General features: G+C 34.7%; 2 protein-coding genes across 4 annotated transcripts in view; one reads left to right on the plus strand and one right to left on the minus strand.

Moving 5' to 3' along the window:
* Window positions 1-889: 889 nt before the first annotated feature.
* LOC121382154 (mitotic-spindle organizing protein 1-like) lies at window positions 890-4766 on the plus strand. Its single transcript, XM_041511666.1, has 3 exons — window positions 890-1042; window positions 3704-3849; window positions 4331-4766. Exons 1-3 carry the CDS (start codon window positions 967-969, stop codon window positions 4361-4363), a joined length of 255 nt encoding a protein of 84 aa, XP_041367600.1. The 5' UTR covers window positions 890-966; the 3' UTR covers window positions 4364-4766.
* A 6581-nt stretch (window positions 4767-11347) lies between these two features.
* The window catches only part of LOC121381083, a 75301-nt gene continuing 72137 nt past the window's right edge, over window positions 11348-14511 (minus strand). For all 3 annotated transcript variants that reach the window (XM_041510183.1, XM_041510184.1, XM_041510185.1), the window contains 2 exons: window positions 13937-14209; window positions 11348-12726 (listed from right to left, as the gene is read on the minus strand). In XM_041510183.1, coding sequence (XP_041366117.1) covers window positions 12553-12726; window positions 13937-14209 — 447 coding nt within the window. In that variant the 3' untranslated portion in view covers window positions 11348-12552. The remainder of the gene's footprint in view (window positions 12727-13936; window positions 14210-14511) is intronic.

Raw genomic sequence — 14511 nt, forward strand, 5'->3', positions numbered from 1 at the left:
AAGCTGATCTCAGAAAAACCTTATTTACCCACGAAGACCGTGTGTTAGATAAACAAACGGATTATGGTTTTATAAAATAAACAAAGGCCACGGTTTTCTTCACCAAGTTTATTACAGGAGGACCAGCATATTTACATCTTCATAAATCAAGCCTTGATTTATGAAGATGGCATATTTATTACAAGAAGCCCTACAACAATGTTGTTATTTTAGCAGTATCTTTGAACAAACTGGGCATTTTACAATGACGGGAAAATTAGCGTCGGCCGCCTGTTGAAAATCTGTTCCAGATTGGTGCATGTCGCTGATGACTGACACCGTAACGCTAGTGATTTTAAAAGTGTTTTAACTGTAGCTTGAGTATAGTGCTGTGTTTTGTTATGAAATGTGAAATAAAGTTATAATTATTTCAAGATCGTGTATATTTTGTTATACTTAATCATAGACTAGACCACACAGTGATATTCTACATCAATACTGATGTGACTGTTGATTATAACGATTGTTTATCCAACAGCAACAATAAGGCAAGCATAAGCAGAGAATCTGTTGACAGTGGGCTAAGGACGTAAGCCTATATAAGATGGGGGGGGGGGGGGCAGTCTCGTATCATATGAAATGGTCATCAGTGGCAAAATACATATGTTCAATTAAATCTTTGCTTTAGGTATGTTTATTCGTCAACGTTTATTCGTCAACAATAAAAATAAGAAGTGGCATACCATTTCGTACCATAGTTTATGGTCATTTCGTACCATAGTCAGTGATTTCTGTCAACTGTCATGCGAGTCGACTGAGTTTTTAAATTTATACTAGTATTATATGCAATTTGTGCGGGTCTCCAAAATCAACGGTGGGTATATATTCACCAACCAATCTAGGGCTTCTGTTCGATTTTAAGAATGGTTCTGACTGAATTCCGAGGACCCAATCGAGCACTCCCACTTCCGACCAATCAACCAACCAATGGCGGACGCCTCCAGACACAGTGTTGGCTTGTCTAGTAAACAAAAGGTTTCTCCTGCAAGGGAAACTATGGACAGTGAGTTCTAATGTTGCATTCTGTCACTCTAACTACTGATTTCAGAAACCACAATTATTTTCTGTTTGTAAATTCACGGCACAATATTTCACGTGGAAAATCGTTCATTTCGTACGGGGCGGGAGTCGGTTTAGGCTAGTTCATAAAAATAAACTCTAATGTAAATGCACATTAGTATTACTGATTACAGTAATGTGCATTTACATTCGAGTTTATTTTTATGAACTAGGTTTAGGCCAACTCCAAAATTAGAGAATGAAAGTTATAGATTTGTGTCCGAACAATTTAAAAAAACAATGGGCCTGAGGCTTTTTTTCATTTTTCATTATTCATTATTTTAATTGATCTATTATTTCCATAGTACATTCAAGTCCAAATGAGGTCGACACATCAAGAGTTCGGCAATTTTCGTAAATGTTTGGAATTAGCCCGAGTACTCTGACTGTAAGAGAGCTAGACGGACATTTGGACATAAACACGCTCTCATTACAGTCAGAGACCAGCCTATGTCTTTTTTTGGCAATTCCTGACTACCAAACGGTAGGCAACGAGTCCCGCTCTAATACCACAACAATCCTATGTTTGACGTCAAATACCTTTACATCAATCATTTTCGAGTTAAGTGATACAAAAAAATCCACATATTAATCACTAATACACTTACTACAGAAAGAAACCCGACAGCACCCACATTTAGCTACGCTTCGTGACACTCCGTCGCAACAATTGCAAAGGATTGTTGTGGTATTAGAGCGGGATTCGTTGCCTACCGTTTGGTAGTCAGGAATTGCCAAAAAAAGACATAGGCTGGTCTCTGACTGTAATGAGAGCGTGTTTATGTCCAAATGTCCGTCTAGCTCTCTTACAGTCAGAGTACTCGGGCTAGTTTGGAATATACTGCTTCCTGCTTGAGGATGCAATGCTCTACTGGACTACACTTCAGAATTTATGAAGGAGATGGCAGTTTTGGCGCGAAGGACCTCGTAGACATTACCACTATTGACGATTTGGAACTTGAATTTGTGTGATGATCATTAAGTGCCTTTTTTGTGCAAATAATGACATTTTTTGTAAATAATGAAAATTTTCAGCGGTATCTTTCACGGCATGCAGGCGGTGGATGCAAATCTATAACTTTCATTCTCATGGTCTTAGTGCTCGCTTGGGCAGTTGAGGCCCGAGTCTGACCCGTACCATCAACGTCCTAAACTGCATTCACCTAACGACAAAAACACGAATACGATATTTACGGGAATACTATTCTACATTTTTCAGCTACGATACATGAAACAAAATAGATTGCAATCAGATAACGTAAAAAAAATCAACAATGTGGACGTAAAAATAGTCCATGTTAGTAACCGAAACTGAAGCACCCTCCAGTAAACAAGAAAGAGTGTAACGTTTGCAAAAAGTATTGTAACGCACATTTTTAAGGCCACTACATAAAATATGTATGTTTCTTAACTATGCACTTTGTTTAATATATATCGTCAATGTTGCTAACTGCATTATGCTTCCAACTCCTTTCAATTTGTTCTCTCGTACATGGTTCATGCAATTAACATCTGATTTCACAGTTCAAGAACATTTTCATTTGACACCAATATCATTATCCTGGCATTAAAATAAAAAAAGGTGTGATGTTTTGAACATGGTAAGGTTTATTCATTTCACTCTCATAATCCCAAATAACTATCTCAAATTTGGGTTCTTTATGGAAAATAGTGTTCACTTTATATTTGAAATTGATTCTAAAGTGCCAATTCTTTTTTTATAAAATGTGCCAAACAACCCACAGTCCCCAATTATTATTATTATTATTTTTTTTTTTTTTTTGGCATTTGTAATTAAAATTTATAATTTGTAGAAATTATCTTTTGGGGTTAGCATTTGTTTAGGTTTTTCTCTTGTCTTCTACAGACAGAATCAATACTATTTCCATATATTCATGCTCAAACATTGTCTAGTGAAGCTAAGTAAAATGTCCCATTTTAAAGGTCATTCAGTTCAGAGAGGTAGTTTTGAAGAAATATTAAGTACATTGTGTATAAAAAGATACCATGAAAAACATCTTGAGGTTTTGAGGAAATTCCGGTTTGTGGAGGGTCCCATTTTCACTGTAATAGTGTATTAACAATGTACTTGAGATTGTACTTTCTTCAATTGGTTGAGTGCTCGCTTGAGGTGCTTGTGTTGCACTATCGAACCACCTCGGTGGATCCATTCTACTGATTTGTTTTTTTCTTATTCCAACCAGTGTACCACAACTGGTCAAAGGCTGTGGTATGTGCTTTCCTGTGTTTTAGAAAGACTCAAGTACATATAAAATATCACCTGCTGCATTAGGAAAAATGTAGCATATTTTCTCTGATAACTATGAGCCAGTGCACCACAACTGGTATATCAAAGGCCATGGTATGTACTACCCTGTTTGTGGGATGGTACATATAAAAGAGTGTCGTTAAATAAAACATTTCTTTCTAATAACTGTGTTAGAATTACCAGATGTTTAACATCCAATAGCCGATGATTAATTAATCAATGTGCTCTAGTGGTGTTGTTAAACAAAACAAACATTAACAACAAAAAAAATTTGGTACCTTCTAACATGGATCAACATTCTACATACATTGTAGCTCTGTACATTGTTTTCTTCAGTTCTGATGGAGATGTCTAAATTGCTGAACACTGGCCTGGATGGTGAGACTCTGATGACCTGTGTGAGGCTGTGTGAAGGGGGAGTTAACCCTGAAGCACTTGCTCTTGTTATCAAGGAGTTACGGAGAGAGTCTGCAGCAATAAAGGTTTATCAAATTGGACTAAGATCTGATTTCTATAATTCATTCATATTAATACATTTTTGTACTTCTAATTAAGGTTAAGCTTCTGTTTTTTTCCCCTGGACACGTACCTTGGCTGTCATTTAAGAATCAAGGTTAGGGGTTACTGAGAAAAGAGTCGGGGTAGTTGTTCGGGCTGTTATTGGAGTACAAACTCAGTACCTACCAGCCTTAATCCTTTATTTGTTTTGGTCTTTAAATACAGTTTTCTATATTTAAAATTAGAATTAGGTTTTTCCAAGATTTTTAATGTTACATTTAACATTTCAGCACATTAGATGCCATACATACATGATTGGTAAGCCATTTCATTTTAAAATAAATTATATAGCAAAGTAGACCTACTTAGTAAAGGTATTTTCATTAATTTGTAGGGTGTATTCAAGCCTTCCGAGTTTGATCCAACGAGATTCTACTGTACTGTACAGTACTTTGTTCATTTCAGAGTTCAGAATCATCTGGTCAGTCCATTTCGTGACACAGAGGACAGTCAATATGTTGCATCAATGTCAGTAATGCATGGACATACAAGACTACTAGGATTCCCAGCGGACTGAAAGTGGTACTGAAAGGTTTAACAGCAAAGTGGTTGCCACACCAGCAGTGACAGACATTTCATTAGTAGAGATGTACCAGATTCAAAGATGATGATAAAGCCGGAACTGTGTATGCAGTTTGTTTGATGTGCCACGATGTTATTAAAAAAACTTTTGTGGAATCTTAAGTTAAGATTATAAATGTTCTACAATTCCAGGGCCAAATACAATTGTAAATTAATGTTTGCCCATTTGTTAATTAACAGTATGTTCTAAATTAAGTAGAGCATGTAGCTACATGAACATTGGCTGTACATTGTGTATATAAATTTTTTCTTAACATTCTGTTGTTTTAAAGGTTTTGTGACAAATGGAGGAGTATGATCTTTGGTCTAACTTTGCACTTCAAGCAAATGGATTCATGATTGGTACAGGAAAGACATTTTTCCTAAATTTATATTATTTCTTGGTTTTGAGTGAAAGAATCGTTATTAACATTGTGGGAAGGTGGGAGCTCTCCAAGCTCAAGACATTTCTAAAAAATAATTGTCCTTTGTACAATATGGTGTTCTGAACCATACAGGTAATTTTCAAACTTGTGTATTTGTTGCAGGGTTTGAAAAAATTAAATTGTCAATCTGTCCCACGTGAGGAACAGACTTTATAATCACAGATGTCTGAAACACCCGCCATAATGACCACTATTTATATATTTACTAATTTGTTTAATCATGTACGAGATACAGATGTCTTTGCAGGTCCAATTAACTGATTGGAAAGGTTCTTCTGACCGACAAGAACGACAAAAGTGGGACCGACAAATTTCGGTTTCAGAGATCAAGAATCTGTCCCAGACCAGGAAAAAAGGGCTTTTTCCTCACCCCCGATTTGTTGATATTTATTTACACAAATTATTTATTATCATCTATAGTATATAACATTTGCAATACAGATTAAAGAGAAATGTTGACATGTTTGGTGCCAGAATTATACTGAAGTTGGACATCTAAACTAGTCTACTATGTAACAATTTCATTATTTGGAATGTTTGGTGACACTCAATTATTTACTTGACCGCTGCTTGGGTGCATTATTAGATGTCTTTCTCAAGATACTAGTGATGCTGTTGTAAATAATAATACAGTGTACATTGTAAAACCTGATGCAACCACAAAGGCAACAGGGAATCTTACATTGGTGTGTCTATGGACATGACAACACATCCTTCAGTGAATGACCGGCATACACAACAGACAATCCAGTGAATGAAGGGTGAAGTTGTTTAAAAAACACAACCAACTCAAAAACATTGGATTTATTTTCATTTATTTCCCATGCCCAGATATATAAGATATATAAGTAATAAATAACACTCAGAGATTCATGTATAGACCACCTTGTAAAACATCTTACATGCATCATGCAGAAAATGGCACACATCTATTTACAATTTTTACTTTCTGTTTTCTCGAGCAGTAGCCACATATTTCGTTGATCATACTGGATCACCATTTACAGATCAAACTTGGCTGCCCAGTCAAACAAAGGGAGACACGGTGTAATGTGTAAAGTTAAAAAGATTTGGCATATATTCAACAGTTTCATTTCTTTAAAGTAGTTTTTTAAAAACGTGATCTTGTCAATTAACAAAGTGAATGTGCGATCTGTCTGTTTCATATAAATAAAAACGGTGTAGTAAAAGTAGACCCAATTTGTACATGCTAGTAATGAACACAAAATATGCCAATATCAATGGTAAGAAAAATGTGTATTAAAAAAATCATATCAAAATTATAAATATATCAAACACCTTTCAGACCATTTGAACTGGATTTTGGCAATAAGAATTAAACAGGTTACCAAACTGGTGTCGGTGAAAACATTTTAACAAACACGGTTTTGTAGTCATGGAATTTGCATATAGCATGGGCCCTGTTGATTCACAGTACTTAATTATTTTATTAGCATATGTTAAAACCGATTTGTAATTGTATTATAATTATTACTTGAAAAAATATTTTATTGTTACTTGAACCAATAATGCAAAGAAATCTACATATTGATGCATACATGGTTACAAACACTGAACAAAGAAACATAACTATTGAGTCGTCTTATTTAGTATTTTTAAGTATAAAAGCAGGCTTGATCATCATAAATAAATAAAAAAAACTAGAAATGTTTTAAGTTGCATACAAGTTGTGGGTTTTTGCTCTCTTTTGGTTTGTGTAAAATTTATTTTGAAGGGAAAACGTAACAAAAAAAATGGATATACAGTCAAACTTCAATGTTTAAAAGAAAAAAAATCTTTCAAACTGAAGCAGCAGTCCTGGTCGAATAGCTATATAAACTAGTAATAACGGCCTTCGAAAACTCAAACTGAAAATTTGACCCCTCAAACTAATTTTTTGGTCCCACTATAGATATTTAATAGATATTGATTAAGCTATCATTGTCGGCAGTATTTTAAAGAAGTATGAATTGTTAGCCAAGCGAAGAGAGAGTGTTTCGGCTGGTCTTGGTGGTTGAGAATTCAGGTGTTAATTACAGAATAATAGATTGCCGACTAAGCAGAACGAAGACTGTGTGTTTGGTTGTTGGTGCTTGTACCTGGCAGAGGGACACGTTAATACATAATTACAGTCTGGTTACCAACGAAGAACAATGGTAACAATTGTTAACACTGTGCTCTCAAACAAGTTGTTTGTGTTAAACTAATTTGACTACATATATATAAAAAATAATATATACTTTGTGCTATTCTGCATTCATTAGTTTTCAGCCAACGTTCAAGAGAGCTGTTTTCTTTTGTAGCTTACTTGCATTTAAAATAAACACAAAAGGAATGTGCCGGAAGATGCCATCAGCTAGGTTTGAGTTGAACTGTTATTTATATCTTAAATTGCCTTTCAACGGGAAGTGCAAATTTTCAGCGTTTGGCATGGGGGCAATGTTTCTTACAATATTTTTTGAGGTGAACTTTGAGAATTTCGAAAACTTGTCATCCCCTTCACGTTCAAGTACCTAATCAAAGTTTGACTGTATTTAAAATTTCTTGGCTGCTCAACTGTCTGCCCTTCTAACTGAAATTGGGAAAGTAAACTTTATTATGTGGTGTATTTTGATTTTTACTTCATTAAAGATGAAACCATTTCCCATATATGAGCGAAAAATAAGTGCGAGTAGACTCCACCATAAAAAAAAAAGTGTGCTCTTACTAGCGAAAATAGCTGTGGCACTATGTTCACAAAACTAAGTGTCTGAACTAGTATATAGTTTTAGTTCAGGTTAGAGTTACATAGGCCTTGTTTTAAATGCGAAAGTAAAAAATACGAAAATAGTAAGAGCTTGCTTGCTCATTTCTGCTTCCATGAGAAGAAATTACAAGCTTCTGCACAGCAAAATAAAGCTTCTAAAATTATAAAAGGACAAGAAAACAATGGGATTTATGTAAGATGAAATAAAGATAGAAAAATAGTTTTGTGCAACTAGTGTGGTGCGATACCACTTACCGTATACTGCAGTATTTTTACCACACATTTCTACTTGTTATAAGCATCTTAATAAATTCATATTACTATGCTGCAAAAGACTAGTAAAAATATTGCCAAAAAACATTTTACAATAAAGATGAAAAAAGTTAAAGCGAAAAAGTTTTTAAAGATTATATCTTTGCTTCTTTTTTTCTTTTTTCTTTTTTCTTTGTGTAAAAAATACTTGATGTAACAATTTTTTTTTTAATTGTCTATCCTAGAAAGCAGGCTCTGTATTCATAAACGTACTTAAGTCAGAGTATGATATTTATTTATGTACTTTAAGTATGTATTTAGGTATCATACATTGACTTAAGTACGTTTATGAATACGAAGCCTGAAGATTATATTTAAGCAAGAGAATGAAGCAGAGATGAACAAACAAAACGGTAAAGTCACCACAGGTACCCCAGAATGGCTAGAAGGGTAGCAAACTAATGCTGATAAAACAAATGCAAAAATTAAGTTCTATATTCAAATAAAAAGATAAAAGGAAAGAAATGGTTTAAAACAACGACACATTTTAAGATACTGCCATTTTGTATTTCGATATATAATTTTAACATTTGATCTACCAAAACGCAACTAAGGATCTTTTATATGCACTTTCTCAATGGCAGGACTGGATGGAATCTGCATTGAAGTGAGACGGAGTCCATCATGGTTAATTGATCCTGTAACCCAGTGCACCTCAGGAAAGTACTCTACAATGAGGATTACATTTGGTCCCCTAACAAATGAAGAAATAACGATGTTATAAATTTACAGAACTTCATGTGTGGTTTTAATTTCTGCTTATTGAACTGACAGGAATACATGCCATGAGACAATTAGCAGGATATCTGTTCCAATCAAATCGCTTCATTTATACCATGTGATTGAACAGCTGTGTGTAATTGATGTCAGTCAAACTCATCTGTTTACGTTTCTCCACAGTGCTAATGCTGAAGGATCTCAGAAAACAAGAAACATGAATAAATAAATCAGATGTATAATTGGCCCAAAGTATTAACCAAATATTTAGTCATTCTACAGTTTACACTTTGATAAGCAACGGTGTTGCAATATGATGTCATACAATTCTTAAACATGAAATAATGTTTTCACACCAGCTAATCTAGCACTGCTACTGTAGCAGGAGTATAGTTCTAAAAGAAACTCAAATCAAAATTTACTATTATCAACCTAATAAATTATTTACGAGATGTATAATAAAACGTTTTATTATACAACTTTACAATATGGAATTTTATTTGACTTGATCATATGAAAATCCATATGGATTTTAGCCACAAACAGCTCATACAATAAAATTATGTATTGTAAACAATATTGTATAAAAACATTTTTGTGCACAATAAACTTGTGTGGTAAAAGAATGCATTACTATTCTTTCAAATCAGCTAAAACAATTGAGAATGACCTGCATTAAGATGTCACTTGGGTGGCTACTTGACATTAAGCAGTATTGGTATTCTCCTCTTTTTTAAACAATAACAAAATTAATATCTTCTTCTTTTTTTAAACTAAACTATTTTGGAGCCATTCAGAATTATAAGGGTCATTTCATATAAGAATATCCTTTTTCCCCCATCACTGTTTATTATAAATAATATAAAAAGTGAAATAATGATTCGAACTTGTGTGATGTACGGCAGCAATTATTCCGGGACCCAGGGCTGTACTTACAGTTTTTGTCTATAATCTTCAGACATTTTAAAGATTATTTGCAGTATACAGTTCCAGATGGGACAAAAAATAGATTCTGATGTGAAATGGCACATCAATATTGGGATGCAGTCGATTCGTCCACTGGACAATTCGTCCACAGACGATTCGGCCACTGAGAAACTCGAGACGATTTGTCCACTACACAAAATCAGTTCTGGACGGTTCGTCCACTGGGTTTTTATTTCCCCAGTACATTTCGTCCACGGCCTAAATAATGAGTACATGTACGTGGGGGCTAAATAAATTATTAGATATATTTTACCCCGTATTTTTTTTTGCTGCGTCGTAAATTTACAAAGGTGAAAATAAATTATATTGCATTAGATTACGCTTGGTAGATGTTTTTGTAACAATGCTCTGCAGACCTAATTCTTTGGTGTTTCGATTTATTCGGTTATTATTTGTTTCTATAATGTACGCCTTTCACGCTACATGTCGTAGGATGTTTTTAGTAGCCTACAATATTCCCAGTAAAGATAATCTTTAGCCCTTCCCTTTCAACTTGTTTGGTTTCTGTTTGCTTTACCAATTAAGTGTACGGGTGTACTCTATTGTGATATCGTGAAGTAATTAGCAATGCAGGCTCATTACTGCTTAAGCTTGTTTCACCAAGTTGGATCCAGTAGCATCTAAAACAACACACCTTATTTCAAAGCTGCACCGCTAACTACCTGTATGGATGGAATGAATGAATGAATGAATGAATGTTTAACGACACACCAGCACGAAAAATACATCGGCTATTGGGTGTCAAACTATGGTAATGCAAACAAATAAGCTGATAATCAACATCAATATAAAAATTCAAGATTTAAATAAAAACAGTGTAAAGAATTGTGCAAAAATACAAATATCACAGATAGATACTGACTTTTACTCAAAATTTCAATTTGTGCTGTATTAGCCATTCTCAAAGAGAATGTTACACCCCTGCACGACGGTGAGGTTACAGCACGCTCAGGGGTGTATGGACGGATGCAACGGCTGCAACGGCTGAAGCATAGGACCCGGCAGGGAGAATTCTTTGCCATTTGGAGACGCTACACCAATGACGAAATTACTGCCAAAGAATTGATTCGTGTTGTTGCGAGATTATCCATTCATTAGTCGGCTGACTGTTGGACGTTTCTCTTCCAGTGATATTTGAATGGATAATCTCCTACAGTGATTTGTGCAGTTAACAACGACGAAATACCATTCATCGATTCTACACTGATTTAATTGACCAAAAACATTCGCTTGTGCATTTCTACTACTGTCAAATATGTCAACTTTTGAATGACATTTGTTGTTTTGTTGAATTGTTTTTTAATTTTTAATATACATTTAATTAAATTGGAATTGAAGACAACAAGTTTTAATTTTATTTCGAGGTTATTAGGCATATGGGGATAACGTGACGAGGGAGAGTACAGTGGATAGAATTTACGCCATTGAAGGAGAACATGACGGGGGGGGGGTAATAAAGTCTTCCGACGCGGAGGCTTGCATTACCTATTTACCACATCGTGTACTAGCGAGTGGTCGAATCGTCCGTGGACGAATCATCAGCATGATAATGAATACAAACAGTTAATAAAAACTGGATAGTAATGTTGAATTCTAACTCTATTTTACTTTTTTGGTTATAGTATACCACAAAATAATGTTAAGAAATTATTACAATGTCAAAGAAATAACTATTAATATGTTTGAAAAAAATGCAGTCATCGAGTGGACGAATTGTCCAAGGTGAGTGGACGAATCGTCCGGTGGACGAATTGTCCAGTGGACGAACCGTCTGGAAAGCTCAATATTTTCCCCAAGTATACAGAGAGTACAGTACTTTTTTCTTGCTGGCCAAAGATATTAATTTTGTCACTGCTATTTTTATCTGCATTTTACTCCGTTTTACAATCATACGCTACCTTAATCCCATGTTTGTACTCTCATACAAATGTTCATAACTAAGCTCAACTAATCTCGTGATTATTAAAATCATGGAACATGTTAGCTGTGTTCACAAGAGTGGCATACATAATTCCTGAGAAACAATAAAGACACTGGTAAAAAGATCAACAACTCTAGGCAATCACGATCCTACTGCACGCGTACTGCATTACGAGAACAACTGACAACCGACGGTCTCGGGTAGGCACGGTCATCTAAATAACAAATACACAGCATTGTGATCAGGCACAGGAACATTTATCACAAGTGTAGCCTCCCTGCACCGTCTGCATCTAGTGAACACAAATACTCATACCGGTGATAACAGAACCAGGAACCATTAGTCTCGACTACTCTGAAACCATTCTTCACAGCAGATTCACCAGCTAAGGGATCTGTGCTTATAAAACTATTGTAGTTTGGACTGTATCAAAATTTTCAGTCTGACTCTGGCACTACATAAATGACTATTAGTTAAATACATTCTGTATCTGCACTGGCCTTGGAGTTATATTTTAGTGTCCAGGCCCCGTACTTATAAACGTTTTACAGTGTATAGACTCAAAGACTAATAGAGTCAGAGCTTCAATGTCATTAGAGATTGAGTCTAAACTCTAAAATGTTTTTTGACACTGGTTCTAAGATGAATTATATTAAATTCCAAAACCAATTTTAAGGCCAAATTTCAGAAGTTTTATAAGCACAGGAAATGGTTGTATAAATATCATCTATCACAAATGTTAGACACCATTACAAAAGAGCACTTGGTCTAGAAACTGAAGTAGTGCTAATGCCGTAATGGTCCCCAAATTGGATGGTGGAATGGGTGAACCGCGTATCACCATCTAGCTACCAGAAATCACACCATTTTGGATTTCTTGTGTGTTCTGCCTCTTTAATAATCTTGGCACTCCTAACAAACAGAACCGAGAGAGAGATTAAGGGACGGGTATATTATAGTGGCGATCATCCTCTGCCAAAAGGTCGACCTGTGGCCACAATGGATCTGCATCGTCCGGGAACTGGCAGATAAAGTCTTCCTGACCATGATTCTGTAACCGGGCAACTCGTATTCTAGCTCCGAGTGTGTGACCCAAGAGACACATTTCAACCTGGAAAGATGTAAGAGAAGCAATGTTTTCATTTTAAAATGACGGATACAGTAAACGTATAAAAGAAGCATACCCACTCATGTAAAATCACATTTACTAAGTTGGGAAAAACTAAAATGTTAAAATGTTAAAAAACATTCATGTAGGTAGTTGTCTTGACAACAGAAAATAGCAATTTTGCCAACTACTGTCTAAAATAAAAAGGCAGTGATAAGAAATTTAAATAGTGTCAATATAAATGGTTTTTGGTTTTTTTATTGATTTTTGTCCCTCATTTACAAACAAAGCCCATGTAGATCTAATATTTATTAATGTTTGGGGTTTTTGCGTTTAATAGTTATATAAAATACCTGTACCTAATGGTGAAAGGATACTCTAAATTTTTTATGATAAATATAAAGTATGTCTATAAAAGCCTTAAAAAGGGAACAATATTTCAAAACTTAAATGTAACCGAAAGTTGGTTCATGTGATTTTTTCAGATAAGATCATAACCAATTGTTACGGTACTGAATCCTAACACTCTTGTATTACAATTCAGTATTACACCAATGTTGCAAATGTATTCCTAACTGATTATTCATTGAGAAAGTATTTTCTACTTAACTTCTGTGTTATGCATTAAGTTTTTAAAAATCTGTCAAGAATTGTTTGCAACATTTAATTAGAGATTGTAACAATTTATCATGTAACCATTTGGCAGTTTGCATTATTTTAAACTTGCATAATTAACATGAGAACAGAATGATGTGGCTTGCTACAAACACAAAATGTTCTTGGCATTTAATCAGTATGTTACTGACATCATCAGGACATAATTATAACAAGATATATAGAGAATAACTAATTAATGATGTAGGATATCAGCTTTATCCTGTGAAGGTAGGAATGGGAAATTCTCATTCAGCCTGAACAGGATAAAGCAGATATTGTACGTCATTATCTTTATTTTTCAGATCATAAAATTAAAAAAGTAAGGTGAAAAGCTATCTGTTATTTCAGTTACATTGTACGATGACCTAGATGTCAAATGAGCAATTTTGTAATGTAGTGACACCTGAGTGACATCAAGTCATAATCTGCTAGTATATGTTTTTGACTGCTTTAATTGGTCATCGTAATCGGCCAATCATTGCAGGATAAAACTATTTATTGACACAGTGTGTAATACATGCAGACTTTCATGAGAAAATTCAGTAATTATTCTAACCTGTTCCAGGCCTGCTGAATCGCCCACACAGTTCAGATGGTTAGTTACGAACTTGTCAACTGTTTCGGACGTGTCCCGGGCAAACATGAGCCACACAAAGATTGGTACGTCCTGCCCCGCCAAGTTGGCCTTGTTTAACTCCACGGCATCAACCAGCATCATGATCTTGACTCCTTCCTCAAGTTCAAGGTCAGTGGTTGGTTCCCAGTTTAAAAGACCAACCATTTGGTCTTCTCTTTCCTCGCGGGATGGAAGCTTGCATATATCCTCAAACTGAATTAGAAAAGTAAAAACGTTATTATTTATGAAAGTGATGACATTAAAAGACATGAACATTTTATTTTTCGTCATGTAAAACCAGACTGCATAATAGTTTCTTAAATGTTTGGTAGTCATTTTATGTATGGAAGAAAATAATTTATATGTATTTCAAAATTTTATTATTTGTACTTTTCGTACTTATAGAATTTATATTCCTGTCAGAGATTTACATTTACGTGCAAAAATCATATTTTGCAAAATTGGTCCCTGAATTTTTATCAGAAAATTAATTTGCAACTACTGTTTAATGTTTC

The sequence above is a fragment of the Gigantopelta aegis genome, chromosome 9 (assembly GCF_016097555.1).
Source record: "Gigantopelta aegis isolate Gae_Host chromosome 9, Gae_host_genome, whole genome shotgun sequence".
Taxonomy (NCBI): domain Eukaryota; kingdom Metazoa; phylum Mollusca; class Gastropoda; order Neomphalida; family Peltospiridae; genus Gigantopelta; species Gigantopelta aegis.